The sequence below is a fragment of the Sesamum indicum genome, linkage group LG1, assembly GCF_026168435.1.
Source record: "Sesamum indicum cultivar Baizhima isolate 11 linkage group LG1, ASM2616843v1, whole genome shotgun sequence".
Classification (NCBI taxonomy): domain Eukaryota; kingdom Viridiplantae; phylum Streptophyta; class Magnoliopsida; order Lamiales; family Pedaliaceae; genus Sesamum; species Sesamum indicum.
Genome location: NC_142657.1, coordinates 12,845,176 through 12,868,032, shown reverse-complemented (window position 1 = coordinate 12,868,032; position 22,857 = coordinate 12,845,176). Strand labels below are relative to the sequence as shown.

The 22,857-nt window shown below is 33.1% G+C and overlaps 2 protein-coding genes across 5 annotated transcripts; both read left to right on the top strand.

Annotated features, from left to right (window-relative positions):
• Positions 1 to 1,298: 1,298 nt before the first annotated feature.
• LOC105159399 (U-box domain-containing protein 4) lies at positions 1,299 to 6,132 on the top strand. 4 transcript variants are annotated; one of them, XM_011076453.3, is made up of 6 exons: positions 1,299 to 1,525; positions 1,679 to 1,747; positions 2,940 to 3,218; positions 3,335 to 3,451; positions 3,578 to 5,596; positions 5,693 to 6,132. In XM_011076453.3, the coding sequence occupies exons 3-6, from the start codon at positions 2,943 to 2,945 to the stop codon at positions 5,750 to 5,752; spliced, it is 2,472 nt and encodes an 823-aa protein (XP_011074755.3). In that variant the 5' UTR covers positions 1,299 to 1,525; positions 1,679 to 1,747; positions 2,940 to 2,942; the 3' UTR covers positions 5,753 to 6,132. The 4 variants fall into 4 exon arrangements, with proteins under 4 accessions (XP_011074755.3, XP_088740458.1, XP_088740461.1 ...); XM_088884332.1 differs by having other exon boundaries at positions 2,937 to 3,218; XM_088884335.1 differs by having other exon boundaries at positions 1,679 to 1,753.
• A 7,217-nt stretch (positions 6,133 to 13,349) lies between these two features.
• On the top strand, positions 13,350 to 18,815 carry LOC105159379 (protein IWS1 homolog 1). The gene is made up of 11 exons (XM_011076429.3): positions 13,350 to 13,701; positions 14,030 to 14,501; positions 15,589 to 15,705; positions 16,344 to 16,564; positions 16,662 to 16,791; positions 16,875 to 16,937; positions 17,043 to 17,120; positions 17,483 to 17,571; positions 17,663 to 17,728; positions 17,843 to 17,996; positions 18,445 to 18,815. The coding sequence occupies exons 1-11, from the start codon at positions 13,682 to 13,684 to the stop codon at positions 18,541 to 18,543; spliced, it is 1,509 nt and encodes a 502-aa protein (XP_011074731.1). The 5' UTR covers positions 13,350 to 13,681; the 3' UTR covers positions 18,544 to 18,815.
• The last annotated feature ends 4,042 nt before the right edge of the window (positions 18,816 to 22,857 follow it).

Below are 22,857 nucleotides of genomic sequence, written 5' to 3'. Positions count from 1 at the left end.
TTTAATGTAATAATTAAAAAAAAATGAAAAATGAAAACTAACCAAACAAGTCCTAATAGCTCTACCAGCTGCATCATTTATTGCAAGTTGTTGAGAAGAGAGAGAGGTGGTTTGTTGCATATGGATGGATATACATATCATCTAACATACTGGGTACTAAAATTTGATTAAATATATTAGTGATTTTATGCTAAACATCTATAAAAGAATACCAAATTACAGATTCTTATTAAGAAAAAAGCTTCATATACATACAAAGCTCAATCTCAATGTTTTATTAGATAAAAAGAAGTCTCTATCTCATCACAATAATCTTGATTAACATAATTTATTTGCCCGAGAATTTAATAATTTTAAGAGATAATTATATTTACACCCCATGATTTATGATCTAATTATTATAATTCCATCAAAAATGTCTATAAAATTTACACAATCAATTCATATTTTTTTAAAAAATTACACGTCCTCCAAAACCGTCAATGTCATTACATAAACTGTTCCTATTTTTTGGGCTATTGATGTTGTATATAATTACGTAAAAATAAGAATAATCTATGTAAATTAAATACCATGGCACATAGTATCTACGCGCATAGCTTTATTAATTTTTTTTATTAAAATTCATAATTAATTTGTGTTTGTATATTAAAGTTTATCATTGCCTTACAACTTTACGTACAAAAACTATTGATAACTTTTTTAATACATTGTCAATAATTAAAAATTAAAAACTTTATACAATTCATATATCATATAGTGATGATTATATTTACATGCAAAATAAATACTAATACATTATTTTTAATTTAATTAATAATAAAATTAAACAAAAGTGAGTAAATTTAATTGGCGAGTGCAGTAATTGCATGGAGTTAATTTTCTTAAGGAACGTGATTGAATAACTAATTCAATATGAGTTGAAAAGTTAAATAACGGAAGGACAATTTTGGTATTTAAAATTTTGATATAAGTGGTATGCGAACTACCCGTCGGTATCTATATGATCCGTTTATTTATAATAATATAGATGAAGAATACATAAGAAAATATAAATGTAAATATCTGTAATATAAATATTATTTTTTAATCAGTCGAATAATTCAGAGGTTTGAAATATGGCACTGAAATAAATGTTGTGAAGTGGATAGGTCAGTGACTTTTGGGCTAATTGCATTCCGAATTCGTTGACGTCAAAATCTACGACTAGGAAAAAAAATTAAAAAATCAGTGGCACGTGCAGGCGGGAGCAGGTGATCCAAACCCGGACGTGTTGCCAGAAAGGAAAACGGAATTGATAAACCCACGATACGTCCGAGAATTTGTGAGAGCGAGGAAGGAAGGAGAAGCGGACTCCTCCTCGCCTTTCTTTCTTTCTTTTGGTCTCTCAATTACTCCCCTAAACCCTAATTTCATTGACCGCCCGAATTACTGTTCAAATTCTTTCTGTATCGTTGGATTGTTCTAGTCCCGCTCGTCCATTCTGTAGTTGTCGTTGTCGTTGTATCACTTTAAGAGCCTTGTGGTAATTTCTTTTCCAGTTGATGTTTTTGTATTTGCTTGTATGTGTATGTTTAATTGTGTGTGATTTTATTTGTTATGGTTGTTTTATTTTGTTGGTAGTTAATGGCGAGGATTTTGACGGCTAATTTTTTGTTTGTTTGTTGCATTGAATCAGTTGGGCACTGGTGACTTGAAGTTTGATTGATCGTTTGCTGATTCTGCAGTTGTGGCAGCTGACTCTAGGGTACATGTAATCTTGCTATATTTTCTTCTTGAAGTTGGTTTCGCATGGAATTGTTTTTGTGTTCCCTATCTGCAGCTGAAACTGTGTTCTCTCTCTCTCTCATTGAATTTTCTATTTACGGTATTTGTTTTAACATTGTTGTTGCAGTACTTCTTTTCTGTTTATGGTTGCTTTTTACATTGGAAATGACTTGCACTGTTATTTGAAATGTTGAAACTATGCCTGCTGATCTGTAGTTGTGGCACAAATGAGCTGGTCTAAGCATTTTGAGGCAAGTTGGCTTGTAGGCACCAACTGTTTCTTGTACAGTGATTTTGAAGGATGTAGAAAATGGCATTAGTTGATTGCTACTTAATGAAGGGTTATTTGGTCATTAAGTGCACTGAACATGAGAAGGTGAACGGGTAATCTTCAAAATAATTTTGATCCTTCATAGCCCTTCTCTTATAGCTATATTAAGGAGTGGATTGTAAAGTATTGGATTGTTGTACCACTGTTTTGCCTCTGGAATTGTTCAGAGAGATGTGCGCTGCATAATTTGTAAATTTATCTGGAGTTCTGTCTTTCTAAAATGGTTGCAGTATCCCCTTTCGGTCTCTTCTAGAACCTATTGTATTAGTTTACTGTCTTTTATTTGAAGAAACAAAATTCTTGGGATTTCAGATTCACGAGTTTACCTTCTGGGTGCAAAATGGTTTTGGTTATTATATAGTAATATCACCTTGGTTCGTGGTTTAGTTAAATAGTCTGTAGTTCAAAGACCAGTAGGTTGGTGCTGAAATTTGGATTTGGCTGCTGTGAAGCGGTGTGATTAGAGATCCCTTTTTGTCAAACAAGTTGAAGGATTTCTTGAAAATTTCAGCTACAAGGTTGTGCTGTATTATACAACCAAATGAGCATTTAAGAAATCTAATAGCCATCCCTGTGTTGCTACATGTCCTTACTGGCTTCTGTGCCAGCAAGGATGCAGATGATGCCACATGGGAGTGCCTCACAAATGTTCCAAAAATGCTGGACTTGTGATTTTAGTTATCTATTAATTTAGCCCCTTCTTTTTGTTGCTATAATAATTTGTGTTATTCTTCTGTGTCAAACAGACAAACCTTACCTCATGCTGTTTGTAGCTGAATTCATTAGAAGATATCTTATGCTGATTTTTTCACTGAGACTAGTAGTTTCTTTGATGTAGTAGGTGATGGAGATATCAGCACTAAAATCACTTCTCAACAGCATCACTAGGATTTTTCTGTTGTCATCTTGTGACAGCATAAAATGCGAACCAGTTCAGAGATATTATCAAAAGATTGAAGAGATGATGAAGTTGTTAAAGCCAATTTTTGATGCCATTGTTGATGCTGAAATTGCTTCAGATGAATTGCTTCAAATAGAATTCGCAGGACTCTGCAAATCTGTTGATGAATCAAGAGAGATACTTGAAAGCTGGCAACCACTAACGAGTAAAGTTTACTTTGTACGTGATAGGATTTTCTACTTTAGTTGTGAACTTTAACCTTTCCAATCATTATTTGCTTAGATGTCTTCTGATAAATTAAGTTTGTCCTGGCTAATGGTTGCTCCGGTGTGTAGGTTTTACAAATTGAATCACTCATGGTGAATATTCGTACTCATGGTTTGAAAAGTCTTGAGATACTAAAAGCTTCTTCTCACTGCCTACCTGCTGAGCTCAATGCTGAATCCCTTGAGGTAACTGCAATGACTTTGTTTCATTTCTTACTTTTTGCTCTGTCTAAAAAGATTTTATTTGGGCACCTAGCATTATGGGGTAGTTTTTTATGTTGTGTTGGTTTTGTGTGTTATTGCTGATTGCAGCACTGTGTACAAAAACTAAAGCATATGGGATCAGAACAAACATCATTGATAATCATGAAAGCTATTAAGGATCACCTGGAGGACTCTGGGGCTAGCTCTGAGAGCCTGGGAAAGGTTGCTGATAGGTTGAGCTTGAAATCAAACCAGGAACTTCTAATTGAGGCTGTTGCCCTTGAGAAACTTAAAGAAAATGCTGAACAAGCTGAAAAGGCTGGTGAAGTTGAGTATATAGATCAAATGATTGCCCTGGTTACGCACATGCACGACCTACTTGTTATGATGAAACAGTCCCAATCCTGTAATCCTCCAATACCTGCTGATTTTTGTTGCCCTCTTTCACTTGAGCTCATGACAGATCCTGTTATAGTTGCATCTGGACAAACATATGAGCGGGCTTTTATACGGAAGTGGATAGATCTTGGACTTATTGTTTGCCCAAAGACAAGGCAAACTCTAGCACACACAAACCTTATTCCTAATTTCACTGTCAAGGCACTCATTGCAAATTGGTGTGAATCAAACAATGTGAAGCTGCCTGATCCAACAAAAACCACCAACTTACACCAGCCTTCTTCCCTGCTTGCAAATGCTGAATCTGTTAGAGGCAGGAGGGCCAATAGTTCTGGCACACCTGATCGTTCTTTAGGTTCTCCAATGAAGAGTTCAATTTCGTCTAATGCAACCCAAAGACTGGGGACATCTCCAACCCACCCTCGTTCATATTCTGAGGATTCATTGACAGAAGCTGCTATAAATGGAACTATGTTGGACATGGATAGAGTGTCACCACGAAGTTCTGGAGACAGGTCAGACCACTCAGGAGAGAGAAGCTCAAGATCTGGTGGTCTACTTTTGATGTCCCCATCCAGAAACTTTGCTGGGGCTGCTGCTGATGAACGGTTATCCGAGGGCCACAACCGAACCAATTCAGCATCCAGCACTCTTTCCAATTCCAATCTGTCACAAGAAACAGCAGCAGACGGCAATGAAGGCGCATCCCCCGCCGATGCTTATGCCAGTGATGCTTCCGGGGAGCTTCCAGCAGAGCCGCAACGTCCCACTAATCCAAATGCTGCACGAAGAGAGCATGATTTCCCATCTAGGCTGGAGACAAGACCTCGTGGTCAAGCATTTTGGCGCAGGCCGTCGGAGAGATTTGGTCCAAGAGTAGTTTCTTCTCCCACTGTTGAAATGAGGGCCGAGCTCTTAGAAGTTGAAGCTCAAGTCAAGAAGCTGATTGAGGACCTTAAAAGTAGTTCCATTGACGTGCAGAGAAATGCCACTGCTGAAATCAGGTTACTGGCTAAGCATAATATGGACAATCGCATTATAATAGCAAATTGCGGGGCTATCAGCTTGTTCGTCAATCTACTTCGTTCAACAGATTCAATAGTACAGGAGAATGCTGTTACTGCTCTTCTGAACCTATCAATCAATGATAATAACAAGTCTGCCATTGCAAATGCTGATGCAATTGAACCCCTAATTTATGTGCTTGAGACTGGGAGCCCTGAAGCCAAGGAGAACTCTGCTGCGACACTCTTTAGCCTCTCCGTGATGGACGAAAACAAAATCAAGATTGGAAGGTCGGGGGCAATCAAGCCCTTGGTGGATTTATTGGGACATGGAACTCCTAGAGGCAAGAAAGATGCAGCCACTGCTCTATTCAACTTGTCAATCAACCATGAGAACAAGGCTCGAATTGTGCAGGCCGGTGCAGTGAAATACCTCGTAGAGTTAATGGACCCGGCTTTTGGGATGGTTGATAAGGCAGTTGCTGTTTTATCAAATCTTGCCACCATTCATGAGGGAAGAACGGCAATTGGTCAGGAAGGAGGAATCCCTGTCCTGGTCGAAGTCGTTGAACTGGGCTCTGGAAGAGGTAAGGAGAATGCTGCTGCTGCTCTTCTGCAGTTATGCACTAACAGCAATCGATTTTGCAACATGGTTCTCCAGGAAGGTGCTGTTCCCCCATTAGTGGCACTTTCACAGTCAGGAACGCCTAGAGCCAGAGAAAAGGTGAAATTATAATGCTGACTTAATTATTTTCTCCTCTGTTCTATTTGATCTGTTCATTTTTTATTTTGATGGTGTTCTGCTTTTCTCTTGTTGCAGGCTCAACAACTTCTTGGCTACTTCAGAAACCAACGCCATGGTAATGCCGGTAGGGGTTGATTTTGGTGTCAAGACTTTTTTGGGTGTTGTAGAATAGTTTAGGTTTAAATTGTAATCTGTGTGTAAATTCTGTTGTGCAAATAATTGATTTGGAGATACTGTACGTCGTCCTCTCTTTCCCTTCCTATTCCCTTTTTTTTCCCCCCCGAAATCCTCCTTCCTTCACTATATTGAAAGAATGAAATGAAGAATTGATTTATTAAAGGTTTGTATTCGTCTATAGAGGTTTCATTACAATAGATTATTCGGGAAGTTCCAATTGTATGTAAACGTTAATTTATTTTTTGTCTTTCCTCACTTGGGTTGTACAAAAATATGTAATTTGTTAAGTTGGTTTGTTGTTTACTTTCTTTGATAAGGTTGGATTCCAATGTTTGATAGTTGTCTTTGGTTACAAACTCGACCATCGTATCTCTATCACAATTTTGTGACTCTCATTGTCTGTAATGTATGGGCTTTGATTTTCTTTTGGAAAAGGTATAAGACATGGAATCCACTGATGACTCAACTATCTGCAACGAAGTCTGTTTTCATTCCGTCCACTTGAGGCTTTCCGGCTAGTGGCCTCCGAAAATTGACCACCAGCGAGCAGTGGGAATCCTTGGCTTGATGGTTCTAGCAATGGAGTGGTGATGATATCCCTTCCGTCAGTGAACGGACGCAAGTTGACTTTCGTGCAAATTTGAATTGCAATCATTTATCACAAAAATTATCATACAAACTAGACACCACAATATTAATTTTATCATTTTGTCCATTGAAATAAAGACTTCATAAATTTTATGAAATTATTCTATTCCACATCCAACCTTATCAACCATTTAGTAAGCGACCCCTTATAGAGAATACAGTTTGAAATTGTTTCAAGTACAAAATGCAAAGTTGCATTTTATAAGCTTTTAAAGATGTCTTCATTGTTATTCAAAATAAAACATCCTCATGGAAAACTTTCACCGGCGGAGGCCAATTGCCAGTCTTCTTTCTGGGTAACGGTATATTTCTTTAATAAGAAAAGAGGGATAGAAAGTATAACAAGCATCAGTCTAGTGATGTTAGACAATATCAAGTCCAAGCAATGCACCATAATCTGTACAAGCTAAATAATTGAATGGAATGGGGAAGCTCATCACTATCAATCCGCATCCTAACTTGCTCTAAAACAACGTTTGCCACTTCTCTGGGGAGTGCTGAATTTGTTGGAAGCGTCTCATGTTCCTCGTCTTCCAAATGTTGTAAACCAAAGAAGTCAACAGGGCTCGGAAGGCAACATGAACAAGGTGCTTGCCTCACCTTTTCCTAGCTGCTCACTGTACTCCTTGCTGCTAATCCCTATGAGGCCAAGGAAACCTCACCTTCCTCCTAAGAATTGCAACACATCTTGCAGAAAATGGACATTGGAAAAACAGATGGTTATGACACTCTAAAACGTCAAAATCACAAAGGATACAAGCTTTGTTACTTTGTTACCATCAAGGTTTGTCCAACATGGATACTTCTCCAATATAGCCAGCCAAAGAATTAATAAATTCCTAGCAATCTTGAAGGGACCACTCATCAAAGATAACCAACTAACTCGGGGTGTTGCTGGTTGAAATAGTTTGAGGGTATCTGCTGTGGTAAATTGTCCTAAAAGGAAGTTCCATCTAATGTCAACCGTGAAGGTAGCCTATAGCCCCATCTCCAATCCTTTACTGCACCCTAGTTAACAGTTGGGTTCGAAGCTTGAGCAGCTTCCTCCAACTCCAAGAGTTGGTGCGCTATTCATAGTTTAGATGGACAGATTCTCACTTGTATTGAATCCATACCACCTAACTAGACCCCTGCTGCTGCGCCAACACCTGGCACAAATGTTTGATCATTTGCACCATATTCATATGACTAATGTTGCTAATGCCCAGACATCCCTTTTCCTTAGGTAGATACCCTTGGTCCCAAGTTACTTTGACAGACCCCGAGCCAGTGCATCCTTGCCACAAAAACCTCCACAACCCTTATGGCTCCCTTGGGTTCGAAGAATGCATTAGCCCAATAAACACTCATGGAGCTAAGGACTGATTTGATGAGTAGAGGCCAAGCTGCAAACAATAGAGCCAGGCTTCCCCAACTAGCAATCCTCCTTTTAAATTTAAGTAAGAGAGGTTGAGAATGAGTAAGCTTCAGTCTTGAAGCAATAAGGGGCATCCCTAATACTGCAAGTATAGAGTGCTTAGTCTACGCAACTGTTTTTGAAAATATAACTTGTTCTTTTAGAAGGATTGAGAGGTAAGAGGAAAGTGGATCCCCTGTCTTAGTCCTCTAGCACTTGGAAAGAAGCCATGGACAGAGTAACGGAAAGTCTAGCAGCGCTAACGCATTCTTCTACCCATCGTATGAATTGAGAGGCAGTAGTGCCACAAAAAATCCCACTCCACAAGGTCGTATGCTTTCAGGAGGTCAACCTTGATTGACTGTACCCTGCTAATAGCTCCTGAGCCAGGAGAATGTTATCTGTGATTCTACTCTCAGGAATATAAATGCATTTTGATTCACAAGGACCTCTTTCAACCTTGTGAACCAAAATCTTACTAGTAATCTGCTACAACTCTAGGCATCTGGACCTTGGGGAAATTGCTAGCCTCCTCTTTTCACTATTTTTCATATTTATTTTTATATTTTTAATTAGACTTAATCATCACACTATAACTCAGACACAACGTTTCAGTCTAAAGCACAAATTCTTAAATGTGAAGATTTTTCTTAATATAATTAAACAATATTTTAGATTCATATATATATATATACAATAGTTTACATATTAATGGATATTTAAAGGTAATTATCTTCATAAAATTGTATTCATTTGTATTAAATCCGATCAATTAGGGATCCTTGCACAATTCATGCACGTCATATCAATAATTTTATTTTTGTTTATAACTCGATCACTTATATATATGTAATACGTGTAAAAAATCCTAACAAAATACATATATATATATATATATATATTTGTATCCTCTTATTGTATATGAATAACCAGCAAAAAACAAACAACACGTAACGTTGAAGTTGTTCAGAGTTCTTCAAATACAAAGTATGCACGCATGTGAAATCCTAAAGATTTTGATTTCGACAAGATCTATATTCAACAACAACATCAATTTCAACATTAAAATGGAGTACTATTTTGCTCAATATCTGCACAAACACATAAGAAAGCTAGCAAATCAGATAGATTATACTAAAATTCTAAAATAGAAGATTGCTTGCACAAAGTCGCAAAACTTATATTTGCAAATATATTCAAATAAAAAGTTATCTTAATAGAATTTTATTTGTAGTGAATGTCTGACCAATTAACAATCCCATATTTTTTCGCACATTTCATACACGTTTCATTCTAGTGCTTGAATAATTATGTTATTGTCGATAACTACGTTACTTGTATATATATATATATATTCATGTCATAAATTATCTCAAAATTCAAATATATAATATTTTCATACATCAATCAAGAACAAAATTGATTTTATTATTCAATTCTTTTGGGTGAAAAAATAATGAATAAAAATAATCTCCAAAATCAAGAAAGTTCCTAGAGAAAAAATCACACAGAGTTGAAATAGTCCGTAGAGTGAACCTGCAGAGTTGTTCAAGTACAAAGTATGAACCACAAAGGTGCATGTTAAATGCAAAGTAAAAGAATTGTTTCAACTCTTTACACATGACTTTTCACTTGACGACGAGTTAAAATTATTTAATTTAAAACTTCTATCCCTATATATCGACAATTGTAATCTAACCGTAATTTAATTTCCCAGGTTCTAGAAAGAAGAAATTGAAGCACAGACATGTATGTTAAAAGTAAAGCATTATGAAGAATTGTCTCAACTTTTTGCACAAGGCTTTACACTTGATTACGAGTTAAAATGATTTAATTTGAAATTTCTAACCCTATATATCGGCAATTACGACAGAGGGAGAGCTCATTAATCATTTAATTAGTAATTTATGGCGCACCATGTGCGTGCAAATTCTATTATACTGTTTAAAATAAAATATTTATTAATTAAAAAAGTATATAGAAAATATATATACATTTTTCTTATTTTTTCCAAAAGAAATAAATAAACGAAGAAACTAATTCTCATATGGAAATTGTTTATGCACCAACTGCCATCTGTTCATCTCTATTAATTTTAATTATTTTCATTTCATGCTATTTTTGCACAAAATTTACACATAGTCCAACATTAAACCTTGCTAACAAAGTCCACACAAATTATTTACTATTTTAGCATAAATATTGCAATATGGCACATACCTCTGATCAGCAGTTGCCTCAATTGCTATAGGTCTTTGGTCTAATGACATTTTTAAATTAATAAAGTGGAAGAATAGTTGCTCAATATTTGCACAAAGATATAATAAGATAGCAAATCAAATAAATTATACTAATTGTATTAATAATTGTAAAACATCAAAATTGAAGAATATTTGCATAGAGTCCCATAACATACTAGATATTGAGATATTTGTATGTATATAATATAAAATAAAAAAAAAGTATTTTAATAAAATTGGAATAGTGTCGAATTTTCGACCATTTAACAATTCTATATTTTATTGCACAGTTCATACGCGTCTCATTCTAGTGCTTGAAAGATTCTAATCTTGCAGATAACAACATTATTTGTATATTAATTTGCGTCATAAACTATGATAAAATTAGTTGAAAGTTCTTTCTTTCATATGAATATTTATTTGAATGAATATTTGAAAGAACGAGAATTTCAATACTTCTCACAACATAAGGGAATGATACTGTAAAAAATTGTTAATAACACAACTCCCCTCACGATCTTGAATTAAAATATACAAACTACGTACTGATTTTTATTTCAATCCTTACACTATAAATCTTTTGTCTATTTAGTTTAGTTTGTTGTTCCAAACTATCAAATCCTTTATTTTCTCCCTGGGAATGTTTATTATCCACAAATTATTTCACATGTTTTCCTCATACTCTGCCATCTGCCATCTGTATCAATTTATTTTGATTTTATGCTATTTTAGTACCAAATTTATACATAATCGAATAATTCAAGAGTTGTTTCGATCTGTTCTGTTTGACTTCTTCTTTTGTCATTATTCCAAACCTAAAGCTTTAATTCTCAATAATCACACTGATGATTACGACCATTTTTAAAAAAGATAATGTACCAAATTTTCAGACCATTTTGAGGTAAAAAAAAAAAAAAGGCAAACAATGTGAGTAATAACCAATAAATTTTTACAATATATATCTTTTTTGTGAATAAAAGTGCTCGCTAAGATATACAATACTATCAAATTCAAGTCTGTAAAATGTAGAATAATATGACAGTGTACAAGTTCACAATATGGAAAAGTATTGTGCACATTTCACAAAATGAATGACGAAACTCACAAAAAATGCACATTTTCTCCTGACAGAAAAAAGTTCCAATTACGAGTAATAGAAAGGAAATTTTGAATTCTATATACTCATATACTTTTTCTTATTTTGGCCAAAAAGAAAAAATATATGAAGGAACTAATTCTCATATGTCAAACTTTAAATATATGACTATTAATTTATTTTTCAATGAAACTAACTTGTCCACATAACAACATATTTCTTAAAGAAACGAGGCTCACCACAACATAAGAAAATGATACGTGTAAAATTACTTACAAGCAAGCACGATTAATATTTTTTAGTTTCTCAAGTATGAGCATGCCCCAAAATTAAAGATAGAAAATGATAATATATGTTTATTTACTTACACATCCATGTATATTTCAAAACATAAACTACGTACTACTTTCCGTCATTAGTTATTACACTATAAATCATTTGTCTACCCATTTTAGTTTGCAGTGTTCCAAAATTGTTTATTTCCTCCTTGCCATAGTAAATTGTCGCAAAATTGTTTTTCATAGATTTTCTGCACCCATCTGTTATCTCTGTCAATTTTACTTTGATTTCATACTATTTCCGCACCAAATTTACACATAATCGAATAATTCAAGAGTCGTTTATCTCTATTCAGTTTCACATCTTCTTTTGCTGGTATTTTAAATCTAAAGCTCCATTTTCAAATCGTCTTTTTGATTGATAGAAAAGAAACATAAATTATTTAAATTCTCAACAATTAATTACTCTGATGATTATTACCCCTTGTAAAATATTAAGCTTCCAATTTTCAAAACCATTTTGAGGCCAAAATGGGGGGAAAAAGTAATAGCTCATAAGTTTGTATAATTGTTTAACTTTCTTGTGAATAAAAAAACTCATAAAGTGGAATATCAATTGCCCAAAATTTGCACCAAGACATAAATCAATCATCTTTTAGTCCAATAATTATGGTTGAAGTCCCATGACTTAGTTTCAAATCATGGGTTCAAGTTCCGACGAATGTCTGGATATTTATCTCACTTTTATTTGAATTTATTATAATTTGTTATTTCTTAGTTATAATAATATATTGATAACATCGATGTATATTTCAATTGTTCAGTTATTAAAATATAGTAGGCGTAAAAATAATACAGTAGGCGCAAAATCATCTACATTCATTATCTATGTGGAAGAAACATATTTTGGAATCTTGATAAATTATTTAACCATGATATAATGCAATAATATAATTTTATTTACTTTGTTCGTATTTGAAAAATAGTTGGATTGATATTTAGATAATATTTGACATACAAGTTTAGGTATTAAGTAATGTAAAATCATTATAATATGATTGTATTTAAATTAAAATCAAAACCAATTAAAAAAGTATGTCCGTACTCATCGAATAATAAATCACACACATCATAATTTTTCTCCGCAAATTCATACAAAATCATATCAAAAAAAATTAGTCATATAAAAATAAATAGATAAACCAATCATACATAAACAAGTAAAAAATTATTTAATTTCATGAATTAATAAAAAATAATGAAGAAACTCTCAAGAAAGTGTAATATGTGCGTTTTTTTTATATTTGTCCCCGATATTTGAGTTTAACTTAAAATAATTTATTTTTTCTTCTCGATTCTCTTCAAATTAGTCCATTTGATGAGTGATTCGCGCAGATTGCCCTTATAAAACTTTTCCCTTACTTTTATAGAAAATTATTTTAGTCCCTTATTTTCATCTTCAGTTGCAATTTGGTCCGTCACATATAAATTTTAAAAAATATAACCATTTTTAGTCGAAAGTATTTACAATTGCACAATTATTTAAATAATAACTCGATCGATATTAATTAAATATTTATGATTGATCAAGTTATTTATCTAAAATAATTGCCAAATGAGAAATTATTTCGATTAAAATGGTTATATTTATTTAAATTTGCAAGGGAAAATTGAAATGAAAAATATGAGACTATATTAATAATGCTCTTTATAGAAAAACAAAACTTTTATATCACGAATCACACTATTTTAAAGTAAATTAAAAAATAAAATTGATTTTAATAAAAAAAATCAAATATCGGGAATTAAAATAAATTTTATGTATGAGAATACAAATATAATTAGGATTGCGCTCATGCATGAATTCAAAAATATAAACTATCATACTTTCCTACTACTTCACTACTTACACTATAAGTCCTTTGTCTACTCACTGCAGTCTGCTGCTTCAGACCGTTAAATTCCTTCTCCTTTTTGGGTTGGTAAATTATCTTGAAATTATTTCATAGATTCTCTGCATCCATTGCCGTGTGAATCAGCTCAATTTTATTTGATTTCATGCTATTTTGGCATCAAATTTACACATAATCCAGCAATTCAAGAGTACAACAACAACAACACGCGTCTATATATATGAGGCATTTATACAGATGAGTACATACCTGTAACGCATATACGCACAGCTTCTTCTGCTTCTGCCTCACCGGAGGGTGATTTTCGGAATCAATCATGGGTTACGAAAACGATCCGTAAGTTCCCGTTCCCCAATCTGCAAAAATTGTGGAGTTGGGCTTTTGAATATATGAATTTGTGTGTGTATATAGGGTTAGGGCCTTTTGTTGCAGAATTGGGGTTTTCGGTCGGTTAATTGTGCATACGCCGTTTATCGGCGCGCGTGTGTGTGTGTGTAGGATTAGGGCTTTTTGTTGCGGAAATGAGGTTTTCGATCGGTTAATTGTGCATCTGTCGTTTATCGGCGTCTGTGTGTGTGTGTATGTGTGAATTAGGGTTTTATTGTATGTGTATCGAATTGGGGTTTTAAAATATTGAATTGGTGTTTCTGTGCGGTGAATTCAGTTACCGAGATGAAGATGGCGAGCCATTGATGGATTTCGATGAGGATGTCCAGTCTGACCGTGATGAGCCTCAACAACATCTCCTCCATGAAGTAGATGATTCTCTTTATGAAAGCCATGAGCGATCCCCAACTCCAGTGTATAACGACTCAAAGGCGAAGCCCCGGAAACGACTGATAAAAAAATCATCTGGTAGAGATTCGGGTCCCGGCGATTTTGGATTAGATGATGATGATGGTGATTTTGGCAGGGGTGATGATATGGTGGGGTTGGTAAGAGATGACTATTCGGATGGCGGAAAGAGGAAAAAAGAGAAAGGGGAGAAGAGAAAAATTGTGGAGAAAACAAGGAAGGGGGAGAAAGGGGAGAAGAAGTTTAAGATGAGGAAAAGTGGAGGAGGGAGAATGAGAGATCATGAGGCGGATCCTGAGATGAAAGAGATGTGGGACACAATCGCGGGAGGCAATTCTGAGGTTTAGCTCCCTTTAATCAGTACACTGAGTTCCGCATTTGTTTCTTTCATTATAACATAGGCGTATTGCCACGCGCACTATTTACTTTTTAAAGTTGCGTCTAACAAACGCATGGTGGTAGATGTGGCCTGGTTTTTTTGGAATTTTATTGGATACGGTGGATCCGTTTATCTGATTGCAGCCTTTATTAGTAAATCAGTGAAATTCAGTGAAGTGTGGCTTTCGTTTGTGTTTATTATGTGTGTAGTGATGATCGATTTGCCCTGAGTGCTTTAATTAGTTTTGGAATAATTTGCGCTGCCTAGAACATTTTGTTTTTTAAATTTGGTCATTGGTCTGCACTTCTAATAGTTTTATTCAAAATTCTTGGATAAGTTTATAGCCTTTGATAAAATTTTATTGGTTTGACATTGTGTAGGGTGCTAAACATGAGTCGGAAATATGTAATGTTTGCAATAGCTAACAGTTTTTTATATTTCCGCTTTATTCAATGTTAAGTTAGATTTAGCTAACTTTTTTTAGGACGTAAATGCCCTACCATAAGTATCCTAAATTCTATGTTTTTCCTTGGAAAATGCTTGCAAGACATTTCCTGCTGGTTGGGTAAGAAACATTCTCCTGGTATTCTCTTTAGACTGTCCATCATTTTTTATCAACTTGATGCTTGAGTTTCTTTACACCATTAAATTGACCACAGGACTACTTATACTCCAAGTTTTGCAGTTCTTAAACTGCAAAAGAAACATATTTCCCTAAACGAAATAGGCTAATTTCATCTAGCTTGGTATGAGTCTGAAGAGAGGTTCACAGAGTCGATGAGAGGGAATATCTGTTGCTCTTATGGTTCTGTGATGTGACCAAATTCTATATCATGTTTGCTACTTTTTTTTAGGTGATACAGGCCATTGTTATGTGCTGTTGGTATTGCAGTCATCTCCTTTGTGTTTTTCATTTTTTCTTAATTTTGTTCTAAAGTCAATATCACTATAAATTCTATAATGTACAATTTATACTGATTTGTTATTTAGCGCAATGTTTCTATGGTTGAGCTATTCATTGTTAATTGATTTCCCAAAAAATTCTACAGGATGACCAGGAGGGTGCTAGGACAGTGGATGATGATAATTTCATCGATGACAGTGGTGTGGATCCGGCTGACAGATATGGAAGTGACAATGAACATTCTCCAAGTCGTGCTCCCCAGGTTGGCTTCTATCTTTTTCGGATTACACATTAGTTACCTATAACTTTGTGATTCCTGTGATCTACAGAATGTCAAATTTCTTTCGCTTCAATGCTTATGCATTTGCGTTGAACTCAAAATGTTTTGGGTTTAACGTGTTATGGGAGAATACAAAAACTGAAACCAGCTGTACTTCCTGGTCGTTCCCCTTTTCTTGTTCTGCAATTTTTATTTTTTTTTAAAAAAAAAAACATGGCCGCTGAACCATTGCAATCTGTAGCTGTGATCTATTATATGTCGAGACTGATAGGATCCGATTGTATTCGTACTCTTTACACAAAACCGTAACAAGATATAGAATTTGGCCACAGATGTGTTTAATACCCTATCTTTACATATGTGCGTTGGCTTGTTTGCTCTCATTACACGATGTACAAATTAATTTCATCGACAAAAGTTGTAAAAGCTGAATGATTCCTATTTGTAAATGAATCTGTTATATCCTCTATCTTCTCTCTTCCTTTAACTCCAGCCTCAGTTTCTCTCTCGTGACATGCATTGTGACTTGTTCACTCACTATTTTCTTTTCCACAATTTAATTTAATGGACAACAATCAGTAAAGCTGAAAGATCCCGTCTGTCAATCCCCACATTTGTAGGCAGAAGAGGGAGAAGAGGATGAGGAAATTAAGGAGCTCTTCAAGGGGGGAAGGAAAAAGAAGAAAAACGAGAAAAGTGCTGCAGAAATTGCATTGCTGGTTGAGAAGGTCATGGCTGAGCTAGAAGTCGTTGCAGAAGAAGATGCTGAACTCAATAGGCAGGGAAAACCTGCCATTAATAAGTTGAAGAAGCTGTCTCTCCTTACGGATGTGCTATCAAAGTTGGTTTTTTACCTTTGTGTTTTTTCCTTGGTTTTATGCTCACATAATTTGGAAACTCTTAATTTCTTGGGTGAGGCTTACTTGTTTGTTTTGCAGGAAACAACTTCAGCAAGAGTTTCTTGATCATGGGGTTTTGACTCTTCTGAAGAATTGGCTTGAACCTCTACCTGATGGAAGCTTACCAAATATGAACATCCGTGCTGCTGTTTTGAAGATCCTGAATGATGTATGCAAGTATTTTTATTTTACTAATCTATTCAGGTAAATTTTAACAGTTGTTGAATGCTAATAGCTTGCTGTTGCCTGCAGTTTCCAATTGACTTGGAGCAATATGATCGACGAGAACAACTAAAGAAGAGTGGCCTTGGAAAGGTCATACGGCTTACTAGCAGCTTTTTATTATTGTACCTTTAACTTTTTTCACTTGTATGTTGCTGTTTTGAGGATGAAGTTTGACGCGCCATTACATTTTGACAGGTCATTATGTTTTTTTCGAAGTCTGATGAGGAGACTACAGCCAACCGTAAACTTGCTAAAGAGTTGGTTGATAAATGGGTAATTTAATTGTTCATTTTGCCATTTTTGAGTTATTGAAGAATTGCACAATCCCCTTCACTGTTAAGGTTTTCCTTTCTTACAAATAAAACTATATATATACATATGATATCTTGTTTTCTATTTCCTTTTTTTTGTGGGTGGGGGTGGTTGGACATAAATATTGGTTATTTTGGAGTTATGGTGGTTTTTGTTTGTTATGAGTTTGACTGTCATAGAGCCATAAATGCTGAAATCTTGTGCATCTGAAATTTTATGCACTTTTAACTGGACTATTCTACATTGCGATTTGGTAATCCTTATTTTGGTTCGCGCTTAACGGTTTCTCTATCACTTCAACTTTCTGAACATTATTGGTACAGAGCCGACCAATATTCAATAAGAGCACAAGGTTTGAGGATATGAAGAACTTTGAGGATGAAAGAGTTTTCAGGAGGCCTCCTTCTAAAAAGTATGGATTATCTTCTCAATGACTAACACAGTTTAGATTTGGATAATCAATCAGTACATACTGAAGCAATGTTTTCGTTGAGCTTCTACAGAGTGGTGGGTAAAGGAACAACAATGGCATCACGAGATGATGACCTTGATTTAGCTGGATTTTCACAGTAAGATATAGTTGCATCCTACCCTTTGGTTCCTTAGCTGGCCAAGTGTTGCATTGTTTTTTCTATTTTCGTGGTTGTGTGCTCATAGATTTGAGCTTGTTTGACGATTTGCAGGGGGTCAAAATCTGGACAGTCATCTTCGAGGCAACATGCATCACGGCCGGAAGCAATGTCGATGGATTTTGTGGTGCGTCCTCAATCAAAGGTTGATCCAGATGAAGTTCGAGCACGGGCTAAACAGATGGTCCAAGATCAGCGTCGGGCGAAGGTTGGTACATTCACCTTTAGAAAACAATCTCAGATTGCAAATTGAGGTTCTATAAATAACAGAGTTTTGATTTTTAGAACTTATTGTGTACAAAAGTTTTTTACTTTTGTTTTTGGTTATGATCTGTCATTCAACATATGCTAATTTTTTACATCAGTAGCTTCTTAGTATGATAAGCAATTGTGGATAAAAATCAGCATAAGCATCTGAAAGGAAGAGAAGCTAAATAGTGATCTTCACTTTTCTGTGTTTCAGTTTTTCCTTCCTAAGAAGCTTACCCATTCGCATATTGATTTTATGTAATATTTTCCTTCTTTTGTTATAAAGCCCAAGGTCTTGAAATCCCAAGGATACAACCCTTGGTGATCCCTGCAAGTTCTTGGATATGATTGTTTGTTATCTTAACTTCTTTATTTCTCAGTCACAATGTCATGTTTTATGCCTGCAGATGAACAAAAAGTTGCAGCAGCTGAAAGCACCAAAGCGAAAGCAACTACAGGCCACGAAACTGAGCGTGGAGGGTCGCGGCATGGTGAAATATCTGTAATTTGGTTGCTCCGTGATAACTGGGATATATGACAATATGACGCATTCACTCTCTGAATCATAATCGTTTTCATGGGATGAAATGATCACAGTATACTAAGCCGTCAATATGAATTGTGGATTGACAGTATCTGGTCAATCTGGAAGCTGATTATAGATTGTTGGGTTAGAACATTATGTATATTATTTGTGTACCTTTGCTTTCTTGACTCGGATTTTACCTAAATTTTGGATCTCACAATCCTTTTAAATTAGTTCTGATTTTGGTACCAATGCTATTTGTTTTTTTTTATAGTTATATTTTGAATTGCTGGGATGCCTTTCGCATGAGGATACTGATGTTCTGCCTTTTAAAGGCTGAATCTTCACTTGATACCCCAATATATCAATCTTTAAGCCTACTTTTCCAGGGATTCTTAGACAGTGCTGAATGAGTCTCCTGCCCCATTTCACTTCCACTCTGGTCCAACAATAGACTTCGGTTGTTTGTACTATTTATTCACTTTGTTTGGAGATGTCTTTAGGTTGGTTTTGGAATATTTGAGAAAAATGAGTTTGATCTTTTCAAATTTTGGAGTGTGTATTTGGGAGTATGATGGTTATTTTCTATTGTTTCTCGGTGGGTATTTGAAAATTGATGGAAAAAGTTTGGTATCTTTTTAAAATGGATAAAAAGTTACTTCAATTCATTTATTTATATCTGTCTATACTATATATTAAGAGAGTATTTTATTGATTTTTTTTTGTTAATTATAATTTATTTTTTATTTATTCATCTAACTTCTCACTCCCCAATTATATTTTTTTGGTAATTATTTCTTTAATTTTTTATGCATTTTTTTGGACACCAATTTATTATAATTTTAATATTAATTTATTATTTTGTATATATATTATTAAATAGTATTATAGCATTTTACACATAAATAGTATTAAGAGTTCATTTGATTCAACTAAGAGAAAAAGGGAAGTGGAAGGGTGAGGGGGAGAAAAAGAAAAATATTCTCCTTTAAATTGTTTGGTATGATTGGAAGGAAAGTATAATTCAAATATTTTCTCTTGTTTAATATGAGAAAAACAGATTGCGAATAAAAAATTAAATTTTATAATTTTGTTGAATAACTCTTCTCTTCATTTTGTACTAGAAAATAAATTGTTCATTTATTCTAAACTGTTAAGTTTAAATAAAACAAGATTGTTAACTTCGATTCAGTAGTTTTTCAATGATTTTGTTATTATCTTTTTTTGAAAAATTATGTACAATATTTATCAGCGAAAGGAGAAAAAATTGAAGAAAATTATATATATATATATATATATATATTATATGGATAATAGAGTAAATAAAAATAAAAACTATACATTTTTCATCTTTTGGCCTTATACTTCCACTTTTTGCAATTTTGGACAAAAAATTGGACTCTGGAAGAGTTTTATATATATCCAATTTTACTTCACGTCCATTTCTTTCCCCTAGCCAAACACCAAATTATCTCTTACACATTTATTTTTACTTCCACTTTTCTTATACTCCTACTTCTTACTCCAACCAAACACGCTCTAAGAGAAAGCACTCATTTCATGTCTTTTATTTTTTTGGTCTGTTTTTTTTCTTTAATATTTAATTTATTTATTTATCTAATTCCCATTCACTCACTATCTTTTAGATAGTTATTTTTTTATTTTTATTAGTTATCCTCGCACGCGGTTCTCGCGAGTATATAAAAAGAACCTTGGTGTGAGATGATAAAAAAAAAATTATTAAAAGAGAAAATTATAGTTATAAATTATAATAAATAGGGAAAAGTAAGGTGAGAGAGAAATGTCGGGCGGTGGGTAGTTAATAAAAAAATAATTATAGAATTATTAAAAAAAATTGAAATTACTAATTTAACCAAGTATTTTTAAAGAGAATATGTGTAATGAAGGGTAAATTGGGGCAATTTAAAGTTGGTATGATAAAGAAAAAATTATAATAGTATAAATTCATGCATTTTTTTCACTACTTTATTACAAATCTAACGTTAATTTATTAATAGTTTATATGTGTTTTTAAATAATAAAAAGTTTTATGAATAGTTTATACATAAAGTAGAGTGTGCCACAAATTATTAGAATTTTAATAATAGTTGAAAAGTGTTGAGATCTGATAGAAGTATGTCTCGTCCTACTTTTTGAGAAGACATTTTTTATTACAGTTATCAAATTGTGTCTTAACGAGTTCAAATAAAAAACGATATCTATATCTATTTATCTATTATATATAGGTATGTGTGACATGTATAATTAATTAAAAAAAATTAAAAAATTATTATTTCTAAAATATATTAATTAGATAAAAATATAAAAAAATCTGAAAAAAAATAGAGAAGAAAAAGAGATGGGAGATTGGAAAGTTGAGTAGAGGAAAAAAAAATCAAAAAAATATTAAAAGAATAAAAATTTGATCATAAAATTGTCCACAAAATATTTTGGTTGATCGAAAATCTAATGAAAACTAACGAATTGAGCTAGTTATTGAATGATCGTTAAAATAAAAAATAGTGATAATTTCTCTAACAATAAAAAATATTTATAATTATATAAAACCTCATTAGAGATTGTATCAACTATCCCAAGAAAAAAAAACATTTCATGACTTTGTTGGATAATCACAAGCTATAAATGCACGGACACGACGATATGGATACGATACGATACGAACACGACGACACAGAAAATATAGAAAAATTAGAACATGACACAGTACTAACATGGCTATATAATATATATATATATATATATATATATGAACAATATTAAGATAAAATATAAAATAGACATGTCCTACATCTATATTTTTAATCAAATATAACTTAAAAAATATACATAATCAGTTTCTTTTAAAAAATAAAAAATAAAAAGTATTTAATATTTACATTAATTAAACCATCATGACCATCTCCCAATTAGTAATTTTTTCTTAAAACTTTTAGTTGAGATGAGTGAGTTCATTCTTTTTAACTTTTGCTAGTCAAAATTCTTTTTTTTTTTTTTCGAAAAAAAAGCCCAAAACGTTTAAAATTATAAAAACATTCAAAGCATGTCCAAAACGTGTCGGACACGCATGTTCTTTTTTTTCTTTAATTTTGGATCGAGTATCTGACACTGCATCGGATAATTTTTCGGAGTATCCATATATTATAGGTCACAAGTAATCGAGTTTAGATCTACCTAGTCTTCTACTAATTAATTAAAAAAAAAGAGTCAATTACAACGACCTCCTCTGAGGTTTCGTATAATTATAAACACCCTCTCGTTGTTTGAAAAATTACTAATATCCCCCTGATTTTATCGGTTGTCTAACAATTAGCCCAATGCATTAGAATTTCATCTATTTTTATGGTGAACTGACCATAATGCCCTTATGGATTAAAAAATATAATTTTATTTATTTCTTAATTTTTTTCTTGGACTAAATGAATAATTTTTTTATAATTTTTAATTTTTTTCATCCATCTTGTTCGATTTTTTTTATAAGTTTTAACTTTTTTAAAAAAAATAATAAAAATACAGTAAGGAAAAAATTGATAATTTTATACCCCCATTCAAGGATCACATAATTTCTTCAAATATCAGGGAGGGTATTTGTAATTTTTTAAATAACAAGAAAGTATTTGTAATTATGACAAATCTTATAAAAGATTGTTATAATTTACCCTAAAAAAAATCATATGTAATTTTGTCAATTCACTAAATATTGAGTAAATTTGTATTCAGTTATGTGAAATTACACGATATAATAAAGTATAAATTTTAAAAATTGAGATGGTAGAGTGTAACAACTAGCAAACCAGAAAATATATGGGATAATTACACTTCCCTCCTTCAATGTTTGATGTAATTACATGTAGTCTTCCTGTGGTTTGGAAAATTATAGCTAGCACCCGTGAGGTTTGCTTCTGTATAACAAATAAATCCCCCAATTGATCAAAATTCACTAAATTTGTTGATATTAACAAAAAAAAATGAATAAAAATAAATATTTATCCTCGATTGACTTATTATTAATTTACTATAGGTCAAATAATTTTTTTCGATTAAAGTATCCTTATAACGATAAAGATATACCTCCTTACATGCATTAACGCGTGAAAACGTGTGAGGATAATTTGATTATAAAAAGATTTACTTGACCTACAACACCAGTAATAAGTCAATCAGGGTCAAATATAAATATTTTTTCAGTTTTTTTTGTTAATATCAGCAAATTCAGTGAATTTTGACTAAAGAAGTAAATTTAAGGCATACTAAATATAATTTTTTAAAATATATA

What these genes read in the sequence shown, in the direction of transcription:
- LOC105159399 (XM_011076453.3), top strand. Translation starts at nt 2,943, where the DNA reads ATGGAGATATCAGCACTAAAATCACTTCTCAACAGCATCACTAGGATT. An exon ending in TCAATGCTGAATCCCTTGAG is followed by an intron (nt 3,452 to 3,577) that starts GTAACTGCAATG and finishes TGCTGATTGCAG; the next exon opens with CACTGTGTACAAAAACTAAA. An exon ending in CGCCTAGAGCCAGAGAAAAG is followed by an intron (nt 5,597 to 5,692) that starts GTGAAATTATAA and finishes CTCTTGTTGCAG; the next exon opens with GCTCAACAACTTCTTGGCTA.
- LOC105159379 (XM_011076429.3), top strand. Translation starts at nt 13,682, where the DNA reads ATGGGTTACGAAAACGATCC. An exon ending in ATGGGTTACGAAAACGATCC is followed by an intron (nt 13,702 to 14,029) that starts GTAAGTTCCCGT and finishes CGGTGAATTCAG; the next exon opens with TTACCGAGATGAAGATGGCG. An exon ending in TTTTGAAGATCCTGAATGAT is followed by an intron (nt 16,792 to 16,874) that starts GTATGCAAGTAT and finishes TGTTGCCTGCAG; the next exon opens with TTTCCAATTGACTTGGAGCA.